General features: G+C 51.7%; 1 protein-coding gene across 16 annotated transcripts in view; it reads left to right on the forward strand.

Annotated features, from left to right (window-relative positions):
* Positions 1-22,186, forward strand: part of ATP2B2 (ATPase plasma membrane Ca2+ transporting 2) — a 401,304-nt gene that overhangs the window by 298,273 nt on the left and 80,845 nt on the right. For all 16 annotated transcript variants that reach the window (XM_039478690.2, XM_039478683.2, XM_039478686.2 and 13 more), the window contains 3 exons: positions 9,141-9,338; positions 17,658-17,915; positions 18,927-19,052. In XM_039478690.2, coding sequence (XP_039334624.1) covers positions 9,141-9,338; positions 17,658-17,915; positions 18,927-19,052 — 582 coding nt within the window. The remainder of the gene's footprint in view (positions 1-9,140; positions 9,339-17,657; positions 17,916-18,926; positions 19,053-22,186) is intronic.

The raw sequence follows: 22,186 nt of genomic DNA on the forward strand, positions 1-22,186 counted from the left end.
ATCCAAGAGTGTGTGACTCAGCAGGTCTGGGTGGGCCCTGAGAATGCGCATTTCTCACAAGTCTCAGGTGATGCTGAAGCTGCTGCTCGAGGGACTACTAAGTTTTCATCCCCAGCTGCACACTGCAATCCCGGGGCAGCTCTTAAAACTCCCAAGGTCCAGGCCATGCCCCAGCACGATTCAATTTGAATCTCTAGGTTGGGGCTCAGGCATTAATATTTTTAAAGCTCCCTGGTGGCTCCAGGGTACAACCAAGTTAGGAACTAGTGCCTTGGAGAAAGGTCAGTAATAGCAACAACAATAGCAGCTAATGTTAGTCAAGGCCTTCCCACGTGCCAGGTGCCCAGGTGCAACCTCATTTAATTCTATAAGGCAGGTGCTGTCATTATTCCTGTGCTGCACATGAAGAATCCAAGGCCCATAGAGGGGAAGTCACCCACCCAAGGTCACAGAGCTGGAAGCAGTCTCGAGCGAGGCCCATTTCATTGCTTTGTCTTGAAGCATCGTGACTTCTATAGTCCCAGCAGTGATGCCCATGCAAGCTGCCCACTCTGCCTGGCCTCTGATAGGATATGAAGCACAGGGCACCCTACCCCACTCAGCCCGTGCCACACACCTTCACGTGCCCACGTCTGCACACTCACTCAGCCACATCCTCAGGCACACACGCAGGCACTGACAGCCTCTCATGGGTACTGAGGCCCATGCCTGCCTTCTGGGTGCCTCGCAGGCTGCATTTTAAATGCATGCAGCAAAGACACGAAGCCACCCTTATGGTTTTTCCCAAGAAAGCACGCACCATTCATTTTAACTGAAATTTCCTAATCACCCCAGTGTCGCAGGGATCAAGCTGGAGTGAGTCAGCATCCATATGGGCTTCATCAGGAGGGTCACAGTGGGGCGTCTGCACACACAGCCTACCCCTGACTAGATCAGGCTGGAGCAGGGCAGGGTGGCCACTGACTCTGTGACAAGAGGCCTGGCTCAGTTGCCTTCCTAGCAGAAGAACCCTGTGCCTCAGATGTGTGTGCATCTGTATAGTGGGTGTTCAACGTAGATCAGCTTTACCATCTACAAAGCACTGTCACAGCCTTGGTTCTGTGTGATCCTCAAGTGAGACAGCCCAAAGGCTCCTGGAGAGGCTGAGTCACAAAGAAAGGAAAAGTAGATTCCGACCAGGTCTACAGATTTAGGTAGGGGTGTGTTGTAGCTGCGGTGGTGTTCTCTGACATGAGCTAAGACAGCGGCAACATGGACAGAAAGTCCTGGGATGCGCATTCCAGGCGCATGGAACTGGGCCATGCCCCAGTCCAGCAGTAGTGGTGGTACAGTGGTGCTAGTGACAGCTGCATCTATGCTTCATGAAGACCAGTATGTGCCAGGCACTATTTCCACACATCATATTCCTGATCCTCTGTCAACCCCAGATGGCAGGGGCTGCCCAAGGCAGGGCTTTTTCCCACAGAGGCATTGTCTGCCTGTCCCAAGTCCATTAAGTGGCTCTTACAGGGGGCATGTGGCCACCCATGAGGGCAGGGGCCTCTGAACAACCTCAGCACACACATCCCCACCTCTGATCCCCAGAGAGGCAGAAGGGAAGGGAGGTTTCCTGAGGGCCTACTGCGTGCCGGTGCACATTTATTTCCATTGCACAGAGGTGAAGACTGTGGCTCCAAGAGGGGAAATGATTTGCCCAAGGCACCAGCCCTGAACCAAGGAGCTGCTGGGATTTGAACCCAGGGCTGAGGTTACCCATTGGCCTGCTGCTGTCACCTACCATGCAGCCCATCCCAGCTGACAGCCCCTGGCCCTGCAGACAAGGGGCCCAGCTCCCAGTCCCCCACTCCTGGAAATAGCCCTGCCCTTGGCTCACTTCCATTCCCTCGCTGCCACTGCGGTGGCCTGGGTGCTGCTGTGGGAGCAGTATGTTTTCACAGTAGCTCTGAGCAGCATATGGAGAGTTTGGGGGATGTGATTATTGTTGGGTTTGTTTTTTTTTTTTTTCTTGAAATTATGTGCTCAGGCTGCAGGCGGGTCCACTCAGCCAGACGGTGCCCCCAAATATCAACCAGCCTTAGCAGGTAGTTAGTGTGTTCCTGCTCTCTCCAGGAGTGGAAACAATCTCTGGGGTCTCTTTGCTGGAAATAAAGTTACACAGCCTCATGGGGCCTCAGAACAGGGGAGAAGAGGTCAGAGGTCACCTGGATGGCCAGGAAAACTCACCTTGAGTCCCTTCCAGTTGGCCTTTACTTTTGATACAGCCGTCTCTTGGTGTGAGGTGCCCCACACGTGGGAAGAGCAGAGCCCTGCCCTGCCCTAAGTACAGTGCTAGAGCAGAAAGTAAGCCATATATTAAATGTCCCCATTCCTTCATCTCACCCCTTCATTCTGATCTCTAACCCAGCCCCTTCTCCTTTACCCACCTCAATAGCCCCTTCTTTATTCTGATTAATTAACCACATCCTACCTTCTAAGTAGCTTATAGAAGTTTGTCTCATACAAAATGATTTTAAATGACCTAAGTTAGGAAATCCAGACAAAGAAAGGAAAGGAGAAATAGGATAGAGATTCACCAGCTCGATGCATGCTGCAGCTCCTAGAGATGAACGACATATTCACTGCTGAGCTACCAAGCAGGAAAGAAGAAGATGGCAAAAAGATGAGTTACAAGGGCCAAAGTCTCTGTTAAGAGAACACTCTCACCCTCACTCCGAAGCCGTGTGTAAACCTGACTCCATGTGTCATGGTACAAATTCAGTTTCTCTCCCAGCCTTTCCTGGCCGTTGGAAGCAAAGGGTACAATAGAAGTGTCCTCTCCTTTGGGAACCATCTGCCCCCTCTTCTGAGGAGCAAACCAGGAATGCTCCACTACTCCACCCTCGCCCAAGCCCTCTGGAGTTTCTTCTTCACAGAGCCTGTGTCCCACACACACACCCTTTCACCCGATCAACCCTCTTTCCTTCTTGCAAGCTCACCCAGTTATAATTACACTTCTGCCAGGAAACCCTTCCTGACCCTCCTGTCTTCCTTACAGTAGTGTCCCCAACATGTAGACAAAGTCTGGCTTATAGTAGGTGCTCAATCAAAATTTGGTGATTGAATGAGGAGGTAAATGAGTGGGTGTGCACCATTTAGTTGGACCCTAGGTACCTTTTCTACCTTCAGAGTGTCTGAGAGGGGTGAGAGAATTCAGGCCTCCTTAAGATAGGAGGATCTTGAGTCTTGAGTCCCTGGGGGCCTGGCATCTGGTGCAGGACACCCATAGTGGGCCATCCAGCTTCTGTGTAAACATGCTCCCTCCCTCCTTCCTGGAATAATCCATCCATCCTCTGCTCACCCATTAGAATGTCCTTCCCTCTCATAAAGCTGGTGGCCCCTCCTTGTACCTTTTCCTTCAGGTCCCCAGCTCTGTGCTCTGGGGCCAGACAAGGCACAGGCTCCCTTTGCCCCCAAGAGAACCACTGCCCCCAGAGCTTTGCTTAACAGAGCTGAGGTGGGGCTGGTTTTGTCAGATGGCTCTCAAACATGAGTTTCACCTCCCATAGGTCTGGGCACATGCCCTTGGTGACCCAGACATTGGGATTTCTATGTGGAATTGACTTTTTAATGTTTGTAACAAATTTCCATTTTTTTTAAACACCGGGCAGACCACATGAAACCTCTCTAATGGCCTGAGACTGCAGTTTCCAGGAGCCAGCATTGGCTAGAAGGAGAGAGGAAGATATCCCAAGCAGAATGGGAATAGCCAGGCAGAGGTTTAGAGCCTGGGAAGAGCCCAGCTTGTGACTGGGACAGCTGGATAGAGATGCACTTTGAGGCCAGAGTTCCCCACACACCCAACTGACAGCAAGCAGCCATGACAGCAGGAGTTCCTGTACAGCCACTCCCTCACTCTGCACTGTGCATGGCTTTCCCCAGCCTAGGGGTTATTTTGTTCCCATTTTATTGATGAGAAAACGGAGTCTCTGAGGGATGAAACTGGCCCAGGTTCACTCACAAGTCAGTGGTAGAACCAAGACCAAAACCTGACTCCTCATCTGGTGCTCTGACCTCTGCTTGTAATTACACAGAAAGAAAGTTCACATTTGAAAGCCCACAACCCCACAGAGCATCTGGCTGGACATCCATGTTTCTGAATTTGCAGGGCCTTGCTGCCTTTGTCCAGTGATATTTGACACCCTGTATTAATGTTTAATATGCTAAATGGTGAGATGCTCCTTCATCTAAATTGAATCTCCAATGCCATTCATCTCTCACACCAGCCTCTGTTGTTTCCACTCCCAAAAATATCTGTGTTAATTTTCAGCAGAAAGGAAAAGAGACCACAAGATTCAGCTCCTGGGAAGGGCATGACAGTTAGGGTGGGCCAGGCAAGCTGTCTCACCCGCAGGTCCTCAAAATCCCTGTCTTTGGATACCAAGTACCACAGCCACCAGCCCTACCCTTCATCCAGATCAGTCCTTCATGTCACATGTGGGGAAACAGAGGCCCAAAGAAGGGAAATGGCTTGTCTGCAGTCACAAGGTCCTTCCATTGTGCCTCTCCTCACCTTGACTGACCCCTTCCCATCTTTTCAAAATCCTACCAGTCCAAAGTCTTCCTCTCCGGAAGGTCTGGCTTAGTCTCCTACACAGCCTAAAAACTGGACGGTAATAACGACACAGTGCACTTACCTGGTGCCAGGCACAGCGCTACGCTCCTTATGTGAGACCTCTTGCTGAAGCCTCTCCCTAACCCTGTAAAATAGGCACTGCTGTTGTCTGCATTTTACACAAGGAGAAATTGAGGCAATGAGAAGTGAAGCCACTTACCCAAGGTCACTCAGAGCTGGGATTTGAACGCAGGCCATCCGAGTTCAAACCTTGCCTGTGTTCTTGGGGTGGGGTTTGAACTTGGGGCCAAGCCTCAGCTCTGGTTTGGCTGTTCTTCTGATGAGAAGAGGGGCGTGAGCAAGACGTCATGGCCACCTCCACCATCTCAGAGGACTCATGTGAGCCTCAGTGCCCAGGGTTCCCATCTTGGATTTTGATTCTGGGATGCTTGTTGTGGAAACTGCCTTGGGAAGAGCCCTGCAGAACACACAATGTTTTTATGCCCTGAGTTGTTATTTCTGAAAAACAGAGGGCCTCTCAGAAGTCTGTGGGGAGTGGACAAGGGCGGGGGCTAGGGAGGGAGCTGCCTGGGAGCGGGAGGGACAGAGAAGCTGCTCTGCGCCAACCCCTCGCCCTTCTAGCCACATCACCCTGTCTCAACCCATAGTCTTGGGGGTCTCAAACTAGCAACTTAGGGGCTGAATTCAGCCCACAGGTATGTTGTATTTGACCCTGGCATGTTTTTAATGGGGAGGTTTTACATCAAATTCCAGATGTCCAGCTTCTCTTAGAAGATTGGAAGATCTGCCACCCTGAGCCCACATTCCCCCACGGGAGCTGAAAAGCAGCTGTCCTCTTCAGAAGGGCCAAGCTTCTTCATTTTGCTCCAGTTTCTACCACTCCCTAATGTCACCCACTCACCTACTTCACTCATTCACAAAACCCACCCATCCCCGACGTCTATCACATTTGCAGTCCCTGCTCTGTCTGCTGTCCCAGTACTCAGGATGGCAATGCCTGGCCTGTGGATTCCCAGCATGACAGAGCCCCAGCATGACATGGCCTGACTTCCACAACGGAACACCCACATTATCAACTATTTAACTGCGCACTCCAGAACATTTGAATCCCATAACTCAGAAGGTTCAGAGACTCCCCTCTCTTGGAATCAATCAGGCAGGGCCCAGAAGATTGGCTGCCCCCACCCTTACTGTTTCTTAGCAAAGACCTTAATTAGCACCAAATTTTATGAGGAGCCCCAAAATGTGAAAACAGACCCCAGGAGAACCATTTCAGGGCTACAGACCTCAGAACCCCTGGGATTCTCAGGACTTACCCGTCTTGTTGAACACTCCCATTGTTGAAATGGAGAAACTGCAGCTCAGAGAAGAGAATTGGCTGGCCAAGGCCACAGCAAACTGCCATAACAAGCCTGTGTTGGCTGGTCATAGACCCTCCCTCAGAGGCCCACTACCCTCTTGAACTCTACCTTCTCCCTTGTCAAAACCCATTCCGGGAAAAAGCCTGAAACTCATTCACACCATGGCATCCAGAACTGATGATGGCTTCCCCCTCCCAGAAAGTCTAAAGGAATTGGAGCTTTTAATTAAAGGAATAAAGGTCAAGTAGAGGAATTCCAGGTGTTGGCTGTGGGTAGAATTGGACCAGAGGAGGAAGACAGGGAAGCTTCCTGCCGCTCCTGGCATCACACTGCAGTGCACCGTGCCTGCACGCTCTGCGCGTGGACCTCCCAGACGGCCAGCCCGGCATTAAACAGTGGAGGCAGTGTTCCCACGTGCTTAGATCAGGGCTAGCAGGGTTCTCAGGGCCCAGGAGCTGCCCCATGGCAGCAGCTTGGTCTCAGAGCAGCCTGTCTCCTCATCTATGAAATAAGCCTAACCTGTCTCTGGGTTCCCTCGTTCTCACTGCCCACAGGAATGGGATCCCCAGAGCTTACCTGTACTGACAGGCAGGCTAGTGTGAGGTCTCCTAGGGAAGGAGCCATTCCTGGGCTTCCCTAGTGTGGATGTCTCAGCCAGCCTGACCCTTGGAGGCTCCTGATGGAGATCTCATGGTCAGCATCTGAGGAGACTCCGTATCTAGAACCCCAGACAGACTCCCAAACCACAGGCTGCTGGACTCACTGAACCACTGAGCTCTTACATCCATGGATAGCCAGGTCTGTTCCGTGCACATCACTCTTCCCAGAACCAGGCTAGGCCCACAGTGGGGGCTCCAGAAATGTAAATTGAATGAATGAATGAATGGGTAAATGAGGCAACCAACAACAGGCTGTTAGAATCCTAAAACCATGTATTGGACCACAAGGTCCCATCAATGTAACAGCCACATGGTCCAGTCCTGCAACCCCCAACATGCTGGTAGTGCTGTTCTCAGGAGCAGACTGAAGGTCATAGGTCTGATGAGGGGTGTGTGCCCCTCCCTGTCCACCCCCGATATGTCCTCACTGAGACACAAGAAGAGCTAGGGTTCGCTGGGTCGGCAACAGGACTGGCATTGCCCCGCTGCAAGGACCCATTTGTGTGCACTGTTTGGGCCAGGCTGCACACCTTGGGCCAGGCTTACAACACTCAGACCTGCATTTAGTGGGTGGGATGGTTCTAAGGCTTCAGGTGCCAGGCCCTGAAGGACAGGAATCAGACTGGTCTTTGCTCCCAAGGTGCCACAGCCCAGGTAGGACACAGGTCTGGGAAAGCGGTAAGCCCACTGAGGGGAAGGCTGTGGGAAGTAAGGGCAGAGGGCCACTGTCTGCCTGGGGTAGAGGGGGAGCTGCCCAAGAGGGGCCCTTGAGAGGCGTTCACAGTGCGGAGTGGAGGAAAGGTTGTTCCTGGTTTGCCGAACAGCAGGAGCAAAGGCCCAGGAGTGTGACGGGACACTTGTTATGGAAAAACAAAATGGCACACCAGCAACTTGGGGTCACATGGGCAGCTTGAAAGGAAGGCTGAAACAAGGAGAAGCACCAGCCTCTGAAGGACACAGCAGACAGTGGACAGAGGGAGCCCTCCCTACCAGAGCCACGCCCCTCCTGGTCACACGCCTAAATTTCCTCCATGAGAGGTTCACACTTCCAGGCCCCTCTTCCAAGGTACAGGTACACCTGGGGTTTGCCAATTGTGAGTTGTTCATACCCTGGTGCCAGGGAGTTTAGGAGGGGATGTAGAGACAGGCAAACGGTAGCCAGTGCCAGAGCCGGGAAGGGCACAGCATGGTCACAGTGTGGCAGAAGGAAGGCAGAGTGCCGGCTTGGCTCTGCTGGGAGGAAGCCACATGGTGAAAGCCAAGCCTGCAGACACAGGTTGCAGGTCAGATGAGGGGGCCGGGGAAGCAGGCTGGGAAATGTGGGCTTTATTCCAAAGACACTGAGCGGCCTTCCAAAGCCTTTGAGCGGGGGTGTGAGAGTGGACTTGCAAGTCTGGAAGAATTACCTGGAAGCGCAGATGGTGGGTGGAAGTGGGCCCCTGTCACTCTGTCTGGGCCCCACGTGAGGAGGGGTGCACCTGGCTCTACCTCAGTCCCTTGTCCAGAAGAGGAGAAACTACCAGTGTCAGCTTCATGTCCACCAGGCACACTCTGAGCACATTGCAAGGCATCCACAGTAAGGGCCGCTCCTGAGTGGGCACCCTTCTGTCTGGCGGGCTGCTCTGTTCCAGTGTCTGCAACTGAGCCAGACACTTAGTAGGTACTCAATAAATGCTCATGGATAACATGAATTACCTCATGTAATATTCACAACCACCTATGGGTTAGATACAATCATCATCCCTATTACAGAAGAGGATACTGAGGCTCAGAGAGCTACAGCTATCATGCTGGGATTTTAATCCAGACAGTGGCTTCTGATTCTTCTCTAAATACTGCATGGCATTCGACAGGGGGGACAGTGGAAGGAGGGTGCCGGTGCGAGGTGGCCGTAGGAGTGCGGATTCGATTCCCGGGGCTGCCACAGCAAATGACCACAGACTGAGTGTGGCTTAAAACAAGGGAAGTTTATTCTCTTATGACTCGAGGCCAGAAGTCAGAAATCAGGTGTCAGCAGGGCCACCTCCGTCTGAAGAACAGGGAACAGTCCTTCCTTGCGTCTCCCAGCATCTGGTGGCCCCAGCTGTTTCCTGGCTGTGGCCACGTTACCCCAGTCTCTGCCTCTGTTTTTACGCAGCCGTCTGCCCTCTGTGTCTGTGTCTCTTGTAAGGATTCCTGTCATTGCATTTAGGGCCCAGACAGGTAATCCTGGATGCTCTCATCATGAGATCCTTAAGTACAAAAACAAAGAGTATTTTCCCAAATGAGGTCACCTTCACAGGTTCTGGGGATCATGATGTGGATATATATTTTTGGGGCTGCCATGCAACCCACCATGTGGTGTCTCTGGCTTTTGGCAGGAACCCAAAGCACCAAGAGATGTTGGGCTCCTGGACCAACTGCCTGCAAGTTTCTTGCTCTGTTTCTCCCTCTCTGTCCCTATATTCCCAGAACACGCCTGTGTCTCTCCTGGGCCCCCAGGCCAACCTCTCTGCTCTCTGTCTGCAGGTTTGCCAGGCACCGCTCCAGACCTGGAAAAGAGAAAGCAAATTTTTGGGCAAAACTTTATACCTCCAAAGAAGCCAAAAACCTTCCTGCAGCTCGTGTGGGAGGCGCTGCAGGATGTGACGCTCATCATCCTGGAGATCGCCGCCATCATCTCCCTGGGGCTGTCCTTCTACCACCCACCTGGCGAGGGCAACGAAGGTAAGATGGTCCTCGGACCCACGACCCACCTTGCACACCTGGCCACCACATCCGTACCGGAGGCACTCATGGGTCACACAAATAATCCTCTCCTTCCAGGGGAGAAAACCAAGGCCCAAGGCGCAGGGCCCTGTGCATAGTCAACACAGCCAGTGGGTGGCCGAGCCAGGCTTCAGCCCCGTTTTCCCTGTGTGAAATGCTCAAGAGTTGGACCAGCAACAGTGATCATTTTTAGCACGTACAGCGTGCCGAGCCCTAGGCTGAGATGTTATCCTGACAACCTCCTGAGGTAGTGGCCATGGTTATGCCATTTTAAAGATGAGGAAACCTTGGGTTCAGTGTATACCGCTTGGATGATGAGTGTACCAAATTCCCACAAATCACCACTGAAGAACTTACTCATGTAACCAAATACCACCTGTTCCCCAAAAACCTATGGAAATAAAAAAATGTAAAAAAACAAACAAACAAAGATGAGGAAACCGAGGCACAGAAAAGTGGGTTACCTTGCTGGAGGTCACCAGCTAATTAAGAGTTTTCAGATTTTGCTGTGGAGCCTGTTGAAAGCACTGGTGTCAGACCCCATCCTAAGAGAGCCTGGTTCTCTCTCCAGAGTCCAGGGACGGCTGGATTTTAATAAGCACTCAGGTAAGAGCGACCCTGACATCTGTGCAGGCTGATCTGTTTTATAATCTGCTTTTTCAATCAGTAGGATATTGTAAATGCTTTTTTGTGATTCGTTATGATTCAACATTTCCTAATGAATGTGCTACATAAATAGATAACCCTACTATATATTCACAGCTTCAGAAAAGCAAATTAAAAGTTGATAGCATATAAGAAATAACGTTATGGGCCTTATTTTCCCTAAATAGAAAAGTGGTCTCTGAGGTCCCTTGAACATCTGTTGCCCTGGCCCCTCCCAAGCCAAAGTTGCCCAGCAAACTGGATAACCAAATCTATTAAACCAACTACCTCAATTCTATACATAATAAGAAGTTGATTTCTTTTCTTACATGACCACTTGCCATAAAGGGCTTAAAGACCCAAGAGAGATACATCTCACAGGACGCAGTCAAATAGAAAGCCAGGCAGAAAAGGAATGGAAGCAAAGAAATCAGCTATAATTGCTGCTGCGATTGAGATTTAAATCTGACTTGAGGTTCCTGGCAGCCAAGACAGAAAGGTACATTTGCTGTGAATGTACTCAAAAGTACTGAATTTAAAAATAATAAGCTGGGTGCAGTGGCTCACGCCTGTAATCCTGACACTTTGGGAGGCTGAGGCGGGTGAATTGCCTGAGCTCAGGACTTCGAGACCAGCCTAGGCAACATGGTGAAACCCCATCTCTACAATAATAAAAATTTTAAAATGAAAAATAAAACTGAAAACTAAAAGGCAGATTTGCATAGCTCAAATTCTCAGCAAGGAGGAAAAGTATTTAGGAAGATGCCATTTCTCTTGACAGGAATTCTGGGATGAACCGTCATATAGGACATTATAAGCAATGCACAATGCCTTCTTTGCAGAAGTTTTATAGCAAATCTGAAAGCAGATAGTACGTGGCGACTAGAATAAGCTTGGACAAAGCTAAGAGTGTAACACAAATGCATGATGATAATACTTCCTACTATTTTTATAGCTACCACTCATTGGGAGCTATTATGATAGAAATCTATTTAATTCTCAATCCTCACGACAACCCTATAGGTAGGTGCTATTATTATCCAGGAAACCAAGGCCCTGAGACAGTAAATGGCTTGCTAAGGGCACACAGATAAAAAGCAGCAGAGCCATGACTCAGACCAAGGGGTTCTGGCTCCTTGGTCCTGTCCCTCAGCTGCATCTCCTCAGAGAGGTACAGGACTGAGTCAGCCCAGATACATGGCCTCATGCAGCCCAATTCAGTACAAGATTAGAACTCAGATAGCAGGTGGTGGAGTGGTGCAGGGGAAGCATGGACCAAGCTCCTCGTGTGCCAGGAGGAGCATCAAAACCCGCAAACAGGTGGCTACAGTCTTCTGTGTTAGAGATTCAGAAACCAAGGCCCAGAGAGAGGAAGGACTTGCCTGCAGTCACAAAGCTACCATAGGCGGTAGGGCAGCAGTTTCAACCTGAGTCTGTCCGGCGCTTCCCTGGCTCTTCCCTGCCTCTGGCTGGGGCACTAGCTCAGGCCATGCCCTGGTCAAAGGCAGCTGCACACAATCCACATTCACTGTGATCAAACATTCTTGGGCTTTGTGACCATCCTGACTCCTTTTCCCGAAGCCTCACCCTGGCCTGAAATCTGAGCTCCGAGCCTCCCATGTTGCTGGGGCTCCTTTGCCCCAGATCAGGCTCAGGCTCCATCAGTCCCCAGTCACCAAGTGAAAAAAAAAGAAAACCAACCCTGGGAGAGACATCAGGTTCACCAGGGAAGGTGACAAAGGCAGTTATGTGGCCTTCTCTGCTCCCTTCTCCCTGCACACAGCTTTCCAGAGACTGGGCCCCAGCTCTAACTGAGCACCAGTACACATGGCACTTGACATCTGGGTTCTCAGTGAACCCTCACACCCATTTCACAGACCAGGAACTTTCAGCCAAAGATTCCCCAACAGGACCCTCCCTGAGCAGCCAGTGTTGAAATTATGCCATTGCTCTGGTGCTAGCGAGTTTTGTTTGAAATCATATAATGCACCCAATTTCTTTTTGACACTTGCTACCACATCCCGGAAGGCACCAGGGTCCTGTGGTCAGAACCTGGGGACAGGGCCTGGCTCTGCCTGTCTGGCCCTGGACCCAGACAGCCCTCCATGTGCCCGGCCTCCATGTCTTCATCCATAAAATGCGACGAATGATAGTACCTGCCCCGTGGAGCTCTTGTGAGGATTGAAGAAAACAAGGCAAAGCACTTGGCATGGAGCCCTGAGCAAACCTCAGGAAGCAGGTGTCACTCCCCATGTGGCTGATCACTCTCCATTTCCGGAAAAGTGGCCACATTCTTTTCAACACCCTGCAATTCTAGTATCCTCTAGAGCAAAGCAGAGGTGGACAGCGTGAGCTTATTAGAGCCACAGATGCCTGTCACCCTTGCCTCCAGCCCCTATTATGTCAAGTCCTCAGAGGCCCACTGCCCACCTTCGCCCCAGGTCTAAAGACCCAGGAGTTAGGACCTGAGCCAGGCAGACAGCCTTCCTTCCGAGGGGGCGGGCAGCCCTGTGCACGAAAGACTCAAGTTCTACAGAAGGAGCAACGCTGGCCCGTCAGCAGAAGGAAGGAAGGAGAGGGCCCAGGCTAGGGGGAAGGAGGAAGAGGAAAGGAAGAAGGAAGGCAGGGAGGGGGCTTATTTATAACCTGGCGCCCATAGGAAGGCTGGACAACATTCCACCAGCAGCTTCACCAAATCCCTGGTGCCCACATTGTGTTTGAACTCATTCCGTTTTGTTTATCACTTGCCGTTATTTTAAGTGCCTTGGAATGGACATCCTCAGCCCTGAGCTCCGATGCTAGCCAGGTACACGGCGTCCCTACCCGCACCCCACCTGGCAGGTGAGGGAACTGGATTTCTGAGAGGGGAGGGTGGAGACTCACCCAGAGTTGTGGCCTGGGCCCCCAAGTCAGGCCTCAGGCTTCCTGCACTGGGGACAAACTCGAGCCAAGGATGAAAGACACGCAACTGGACTCATCCCAGGGTCAGGTCTGGGGGCAGGCAGAGGAATACAACCTGGCGGCAGCACTACAAGCCTGACCGCCCCCCACCAGAAGACACATCTTCCAGCGAGGGAGGCCTGCTCTTAGCAGATGACAGAGTGGGGGCTGGGGTCCAGAGGAATGTGGGTTCAAATCCAGGCTCAGCAAATCCCCAGCAAGTGACTGTCCCTGCCCAGGCTTCACCTTCTCCCTCCGTAAGACAGGCCTGGTCATTGGCAATGGTGACAGGTGGAATTAGTCACACATGCAATGAGTGCATGAGTTTCTCACTGTGCCTGGCCCGCGGTAGGTGGTTACTAGATACAGTCATATGTCACTTAACGACAGGGATATGTCATGTTCTAAGGCAATTTCATCATCGTACCAACATCGTAGTATGATGTGCCACAGCCCACTACACACCTGAGCCGTGTGGTGCAGCCCATTGCCCCTAGGCTACGCACCTATACGCATGTGACCATGCTGAATCCTGTAGGTAGCTGTAACACAATGGTGAGTATTTGTGTATCTAAACATAGGGAAGGTACAGTCAAAATACAGTATTATAATCTTACGAGACCACTGTGGTAAATGCAGTCTGTCACTAACAGAAATGGCCTTACACGGCACATGACTGTGTTTGCTGAATGACCGCAGGGCCCTTGTCCAGCAGTGACACTGTTGCTTTCTGTACATACTGTCTAGTTTTACCTAATGCCTAACTCCTGGGGCGCTGCCCCACACCTCATCTCATCCTTTTCCCTAAAACCACTGGGCCAAGCTGGGCCAGGCTGGGCTGGATGCCCCCTGATGAGCAGGAGTGAGGTGTATAAAAGCATACCGAAACTTAAAGTGAGGAGGCCTGCTTTGGCTCTATCACTTCCTGGTATGTAACCTTGGGAACGTCTTATCTCATACTCATCACTGAGAAAGCAGTTGGGGCAGGCTGTGGGTGCTGTAACGCTCTGCAGCCTGTTAGTCCCCTACCAACATCATTTTGTACATGAAGGATTACCTGGCTCAGAGACCTCTAGACACTTATCCTAGGTCATACAGTGTGTTCGTGGCAGGGCTAGGACTGGCACACTCACTACCCCTACCCCTGCTGGTGACAACTCCCCTAGCGCCAGAGTGCCAACAGAGTGACAGGCACATAGTAGGTGCTTAGAAAATGTTTATGGCTCAACCAGTTTGGAGGATCTTTGTTGGATACCAGGCCCTGGTAGCCACCTGGGAGGCAGATTCCCCATTTTACTGGTGAACATGCAGACAGGCCCAGAGAGGCCAAGTGGGTATGCAAGTGAAGTACGCAAGTGGGTAGGCCAAGTGAAGTCCTGGGCGTGCCCTGTCTTATACAGACAGGGAGAGGCTACACCCTCTACAGCCCTAGGTCCAGGGAGAGCAGTTGCAGTTCCCTGGACCCTGTGGCCACAATCTCCAGATCCTGTCCCTGCCCCAGTCTAAGGGAGCCCCAGAGGAGATCTCAGCAGGACCCACCCACTCCCCTCTTCCCTCCCCTTCCTGTTCTCTTCTCCCTAATTGTTCCAGGGGCAGCAGGAGTTGTTCCTAGGATCAGACAGCTTCCAAATAGCCAAATCCCTACCCCAATGATCTGCACTTCCACTTTCTATCCATCCCAGGGCACCTGTGTGACCATCAGACAGTTCTCAGGAGATAAAAGCTAATCGGCTTTTGCGGGCACGGTGAGTGCCCTCTGAGGGTTCCTTGGTATAGAGTCAGCAAGGGCAGCAGGTAGGGCTGGGAATTGAAACAGGGGACAAATCCCTCTCAGTCACTGTGCCCTTGGCTTTCAGAGCCCAGTCCAAGGACAAAAAGCCCATGAAAAGGAGAGAGGACCAACTTTTATCATGTATCTATCAGGTATCAGGCCCTTAGCTCAGAAATCCCTGAGGTTATCTCACTTCACAGCTGTCTACCCTGAGGCTCAGAGAGACCAAGTCACTTACCTAAAGTCACACAGCAGAGATTGGATTTAAACTAGGTCTTTCTGATTCCAAAGCCTGAAAGCTTGCCAATGCTTTGTGTCTAAGTGTCCAAATGCTCCAGTAGCTACTCTAATGAGGGTCCCGTTGAGGAAGCACACAGCAGGGGAAATAACAGACTTCCCATTTCCAGAGCACACAGCAAGGGGTGGGGGATAACAAAAGTCTGTAAAATGAAGCATGGGGCTCTGTAATCCCACACCGTCCCCCTCCCTGCCCCTGAGCCCTAAGAGAATGCATTTCCATATACTGGATTTCTGTTTAGCAAGGTTCGCCTGTGTTTCCTAGTCTTTGGGGTCTCTATGGTGTCTTCATGGTGGTACAGGAGGCACCGTTCCCCAGTTCTTCTCCTCCCATCATCATATGTCACTCAAATCCAGCAGGAGCCCCTTTGTAATGTGGGCCTCAGGGTTTCATAAAGCCAGGCTGTGGAACTTGAGCGATAATGCTCACCCACACACTGGAAAATAAGAAGCACCAGCTTTAACTGAGCATTTACTGTGTGCTCACTGCAGTGGGTGTTTTACACGAAGTCTCTCTCTTAATCCTGTCAAGCACCTCATGAGAGAGCGCCTGCCATTTTGCAGATGAGCAAAAACAAAACAAAGCAGGCACAGTGGTTACATAGCAAGTTCATGGGCACACAGCAGTTAGCGCAGCTGGGATTCAAACTTGGTTACCATTAGCACGATTATGATTACCATTACTCCAAGGCGGGTCCTGCTAAACAGTTTAAAATTACTGGAAAAGTCTGAAACTCCCAAGGGGGGAGAAAGGTGGCTTTGGGAACCCCACATGACGGCATTGTTTACTGGCCCGAAGGGAACAGCTGGTTCAGGGTAAGATCTGGAAATTTCCAGTGCACATGCAGCTGGGCCACAGTGAGTCCGTATCTCCCCAGGCTTGGCCTCGACATTCTCAGGAGACGAAAGCCCATGAACATTCCTTGAGTGCCACTTGGCCTTCTTGTCATGTTGCTTCTGACCCCTGGCTTTCCAGAAGCTTCCACTGGGGTCTCTTGAAGCTTCTGTTCTCTGTTCCTTGAGACAGACTTGGATTTCCAGATGTTCGGCCATGAATCTTTGGCCAACACATGGCAGAGGGGGCTGCTGGGCTCAGGGAGGGTGAGCAGGCCAGGTCTGGTGTCAGATTCCAGACCCGGATTCAAACCCCATTATCTGCTGTGTGACCCCAGGTAAGTGTCTGCTTCTCTCTGAACAGCCACCCTTCTCTCAGCCAGCTTGAGGGTTAGCGTGAATGCTGGCTGCACAGCAGGCCTTGCAAGGTGTCCAGAGCCCCACCTGGCCCCTGTGGAGAACTGCATGGAGTTTTCCAGGAAGGATGGTCAGATGCTGCTGGAGATTCCTTTCCATGGAAATGGCCACTCCCCGGGTCCCAGGGGACGTGAAGTCCTGGACGTGTCCTGGCCTGGCTGTGGTTCCTCACCTCCAAGGCCTCCCCCTCTTGCTCTCAGGATCCTTGTGGAGATGAAAGGCGTGGAAAGGCCTTAGGCCCAGCATCGCATGGATAGGACCTACATTTGGGTCTGACACCTTCAGCTAAGATGTGCCTGGGTTTTTCTTTTTCTGTTCACCCTGTGGGTCTGGCAGACCTTGAGAGTTTTGGAGGTCTAGACTGGGAGGGGCTCAGTGGTGCAAGGGTGTGGGGTGCAGGATCCCTGTAGGTCAGACAGGAGGCCTGCAGCTCAAGCATCAGCGTCCTCACTGTGGAGTGGGGCTCACTCCTCAGCTGTCTGACGAGGACTGAGTTAGAACCTCCTGTGTACTGAACTCTGGCCGGGAGCTTCCACCTTTCTCTCCCTGAGCCCTGGAAGGCAGTCTCAGTGATCCCTGTTTTGCAGATGAGGCCACTGATGCTGGGGAAAGGCAATGACTTGTTCAAAATCGTGCAGAGGCAGCAGCAGAATTAGAACCAGCTCATCTTCCCAACCCGCCTGGGCAATGTAATGAGACTCCTACAGAAGAAGAGGACATCAGCAAAACTGCCTTTTCAGACTCTAAAGCACACGCAATATGGTTGCATTTATTCTGTGGGGGGAAAAAACTCACTTTTTCTCTTTTCTCATGAATTAGAAAAAAATTCCTTGTCTTTCCTCATCAATTAGAGAAAATTCTCCTTTTCTCTCCTCTGTGACTTGTCTGTGCTATAGCGTCCATGAACTTTACCACATTAAATTTCAGCTCTCAAAATAGCGCCCAAGATAAAGAATATTCTCTCATTTTACCCAGATGAGAAAATGAATTTCAGAAAGGGAGTCATTTACCCGAGATTTCACAGCTAGAACAAAGGCAGAAAACTTCAGGGGCTAAGACGGTGGGCTCTGAAGGCAGACTGCCTGGGTTCACATTCTGGCTTTCTACTTGCCCTGCATAGCTTGGACAAGTCACTTGACCTCTCTGAGAAACCTCAGCTTCCATATCTGTGAAATGGGCACTGTGAGTACCCTGTGAGATGATCCATGTGAAGCACTCTGCACAGGGTTTGGTACCCAGACACACTGAATAGTGGATAATTATCATTTGATTCTTAACACTTGCTACTTGCCAGAACTGGGCTGTAAATCCAGGTCATGAGGCCTCTCCTGCCTGGCTCACCTCAATCTGCCTGCTTCTCTTTGGTCTTCCAGGATGTGCAACGGCCCAGGGTGGGGCAGAGGATGAAGGAGAGGCAGAGGCGGGCTGGATCGAGGGGGCCGCCATTCTCCTCTCAGTCATCTGTGTGGTCCTGGTCACGGCCTTCAATGACTGGAGCAAAGAGAAACAGTTCCGGGGCCTGCAGAGCCGCATCGAGCAGGAACAGAAGTTCACCGTGGTCCGGGCTGGCCAGGTGGTCCAGATCCCTGTGGCTGAGATCGTGGTTGGGGACATAGCCCAGGTCAAATATGGTAAGTGTCGCAGCCACAGAGCCAGGTTCTAAAGCTGGATTCTGGGCATAGGTGGGACAGGCCAGGCTGCTGCAAAGAGACTGGCTTAAGGAAGGGGGTGCATTCCTAAAGGCTGATCCCAAGCCAAGCTGTCTTCTGAGATCCTTTAGGAGGTGGAAAGGTACTTCCTGGAGGAGGTACAATCCCAGAATCCATTTAAACCAGAAATGACAAATACATGGCACGTGTGCTGCCATTCTCCAGACTTCCACCCATAGCAGACACTACTAGTCAGTCACAGCTCAGAGCCTGGATACAGCCTCAGAAGCCTTCTCAGCCCAGCACTACAACAACTGCTAATACTCAGAATGGGCTTTTAGATGAAATCTATTTCCCATCCCTGATTTGGCTGTTCATGGATGGTTGTTGGGCCAGAGGAGATGTTGGAGAGAGTGTAAGTAGGTAAGTGAATATTCTGGGCCTGTGCTACTGCCGTGGAGAAAACAGGCAGGCTGGCGCCAAAGGGAGTTTGAGCCGGGTACGTCCTGGGTAAGTTGAGGCCGAAGTTAGGGGAGAGGTTGGAGTGCCCCTCCTCACTCTGCCCTAAAGGGCTTGATTTTCCCTTGACGATGTGACTTGGTTGGGATCTTCTCAACCCAGCAAAAACAGACTGGTTCCTTCCAAAAGATTTCCCCAAACCATAACTGAGACCAAAGAAGAATGAGTTTTTGGGAGGTCTGCACTCCCAGTCCAAGCGAGGTCGAGAGAAACACTTCATAAAGTACCTGCCCGCTTGAGTGAGGGTTGCAGGGGCCCAGCCTCAGCCCTCCAGGCCTGTGCTGTGCACCTTAGCTCCAGTCTTGAGCTGCACATGGGCCTTCTATGGGCACCGTCTCAGTGCCCGCACCCTGGGAGCTCTAAGCATTCTGTCCCCGATGGCAAACCTTCTGTGGTCATCATACCTCTAAGGGAACGTTCCAGCCGTCTAGACAGCTGAGAGCCTGCTGACTCCCCTGCCCTTCCGCTTGCCAGGTGACCTCCTCCCTGCCGACGGCCTCTTCATCCAGGGCAATGACCTCAAGATCGATGAAAGCTCCCTGACCGGAGAGTCTGACCAGGTGCGCAAGTCCGTGGACAAGGACCCCATGCTGCTGTCAGGTGAGCTTCAGGCTGCTGTTGGGCTCACTCCTGTCGCCATGCCCAGGGGATGCCTGCGTGTCCTCTTCATGAGGTAGAAGGGACTCAGAGACTTTTATCCTTGGCTCTGGGATCTCCAGCCAGCTCAGCCCCGAGTGAGAACTGCCTTCCTTTTCCCTCACAAACACACATTGAGCCTACTGTGCACTCAGCAGCCCGAGCCCTGGGGAGACTGCAGTGAATCAAATGGACAAAGCATCCCTGCCCTCATGGCATTGACCTCCTAGTGACTTGGTTACTAAAAAGCTGAACGCTGAAGCCCACTCTCATCAGAGATGAGAATCAGTCAGGTGATAAGCGTTCTGGCCACTGACTGTGTGCCAGGCATGGGGCCAGGCATGGCGCTGCGGCAGTAAGTGAGGCAGGGAAGGCCCAGCCCTGGGAGCTTGTGGCAAAGTGAGGAGCAGGGAGGCAATGTGAAAATTCCTGTGCAGAGAAGCCTGTGAAGAAAACAAACGGGGCACAAGGTGTACTGAGTGTGGGTGGTGAGGAGGAGCTGGCCTTGTGGCTATCCGAGGAAGAGCACACCAGGCAGAGGGAACCACAGGGGCAAAAGTCCAAAGGCAGGTCTGGCTGGAGGCTGCAGTGAAATAGAGAGAGTGGAGAGGCCAGAGGTCAGGCCTCATGGGCCATGGTCAGCAGTTTGGAAAGTATTCCCGGTGTGATGGGGATTCTCTGGAATGGTTTTAAGCCGTGAGCTGATCATGTTTACATTTTTACAAGCTCACTCTGGCAGCTACAAGGGCCGGGAAGGGGCGGAGAGACCCTGCAGGAGTGAGACACCAGCCAGGTGAGACCCCTTTTCACAGGGACACCCAAAAGGCTTTCGTGTCCTTTTGGACACGAAACACCCTCTGCAAAGCTACTCTGGACACTCAGGCCAAGTGTTGGGACCATCTCCAGCCCAATCCACCAGTGTTTCAAGCCCAGCCCCTGCCCATGGGAGCCCCCAGCCTGAATGGCCTTGGAGGTTTAGACCAACCAACAACTAATCCCACAGTAGGGGTGTGAGGCAGCCGTTGTGAGAAAGCCAAGGAAGGAGCAGAACTCCCTGGAGGAGAAGCCGTTGAGCTGGGTTTTAAAGGATGAATAGGAGCTTTCCGAGTCCAATCGTAGAGAAAGGGCCCTCCTAGTAGAGGCAACCAAGTGCAAAGGCACAGAGGTCTGATGGAGTGTGGAATGTCCTAGAAATAAGAACAGGTCTGCAGGGCAGGATGGTAAGAGTGAGAATAGAGGTGGGGGCATTTATTTATCCAACATTTATTTAACCAGCATTTGTTAAGCATATACTGTGTGCCACTGGTTAAGGGAACAAGCAAGGTCCCTGCTGTCCTGGAGCTTAGAATTTAGTAAAGGAGAGAACCAATAAAGGAGCAAGCAAGCAAACATGCAAGGTAACTTCAGAGACGGTAAGTCAGATGAAGATGTTCCATCATGATAATGAGATATAGAGACCTCAGGAAAGCCACACGAATCTGAGTTGGTCAGGGAAGGTCTGTCTGAAGAGGTTGCATTTGACCTAAAATCCAAATATTGAGAAGAGAAAGTATTCCAGGCAGAGAGGCAGCAAGTGCAAAGCCCCTGGGGTCTCACTGAGAGACCACGGAAAGTCTCAAATGACCTCTTAGAACGCAGGGCCACGTGAGAGCTCAATAAATGGTCACAGCCCTGTGGCCCTGGTTCTGCCCTCTGGGGTGAAGTGATTGACAGGGCATCCTTGAGGGCAGTGGCCAGGTAAGTCCTCTGGATGTGTGGAAGCCCGGGGCAGGCATGGAAACTTCAGGCAGTTTGGAGAAGAGGGAAGAGGGAAGGATGCTGGCTGGCAGGAGGCTGGAGAGAGAATGTGTTCCGAATCACTGGTCCAACAGCATCACAAACCAGCCAAGGAGGAGGGCACAGGTGCAGAGAGACCCTGGAAAAGACACGACGGGCAGAGATGGATGGGAACCCAGCCAGCCAACCTGGAGTGAGTCACAGGGTGGCCGGGTCTCAGAGCAGGGGCAGGAGGGCCCCGTGGGAACAGAAGTGCCAAAAATAAGATGATGCTGAAGGCAGAGGATGGGAGCAGGAGATTTCAGAACGAGAAGCAGAAGTGGGGAGTGAGGAGGTGCTCTGGAGACCTTGGGGAGCTCTCTGGCTGTGTGTGCCAACTCCCCGTCAAGAAGCCTCAAAACTTGGAGAGAGGCCGGGATGTCCCCAGGGAGACCAGAAGTCCCAGGAGACCAACAGATCCTGCAGGAGAGCTGAGGCTTGCAGGCCCTTAGAGACTCAGAAGGGAGCTCACCCCTTAGTGGGGAAGGACAAGAGGACGGGAGACAGACAGAAGGTGTTCCAGGTCTCAGCAGGGATCCCAGCAAATCCTGTGAAGCCTGAGCTGTGGGGTCAGCGTTGGTCTTGGCAGGGTTCCCAGTCATCTTGGAAGAGTGGCCTGTGGGCACTGAGATGAGAAAGGGTGACCGCAAGAAGCCACTGCAGGCCCTCTGAGCCCAAGTGAACCAGCGGCCTTGGTCTCCATCTGTTCATCTGGCCAGAAGCCTGCATAGATAGAGTAGGCCTGGGGCCTCTGGATGTCAGGAGACATCAGTCAAGGTCTCCAGGATGTCGCTGTGGGCAGGAAGGAGAGGGGCATGCGGGAGCCTGGAGATCTTGGTGGGTTTTTGCTGGTTCTTGGGTTGCCGGTAATCTGGTGGACAGTTTCTTTTTTTTTTTTTTTTTCTTTTTTTTTTATTGCATTTTAGGTTTTGGGGTACATGTGAAGAACATACAAGATTGTTGCATAGGTACACACATGGCAGTGTGCTTTGCTGCCTTCCGTCCCCTCACCTGTATCTGTCATTTCTCCCCATGCTATCTCTTCCCACCTCCCCACCCCCCCGCCCCTCCCCCATTTCCCCCCAACAGACCCCAGTGTGTAGTGCTCCCCTCCCTGTGTCCTTGTGTTCTCATTGTTCAACACCCGCCTATGAGCGAGAATATACGGTGTTTGATTTTCTGCTCTTGTGTCAGTTTGCTAAGAATGATGGTTTCCAGGTTCATCCATGTCCCTATAAAGGACGTGAACTCATCGTTTTTGATGGCTGCATAATATTCCATGG

The sequence above is a fragment of the Saimiri boliviensis genome, chromosome 8, assembly GCF_048565385.1.
Source record: "Saimiri boliviensis isolate mSaiBol1 chromosome 8, mSaiBol1.pri, whole genome shotgun sequence".
Taxonomy (NCBI): Eukaryota; Metazoa; Chordata; class Mammalia; order Primates; family Cebidae; genus Saimiri; species Saimiri boliviensis.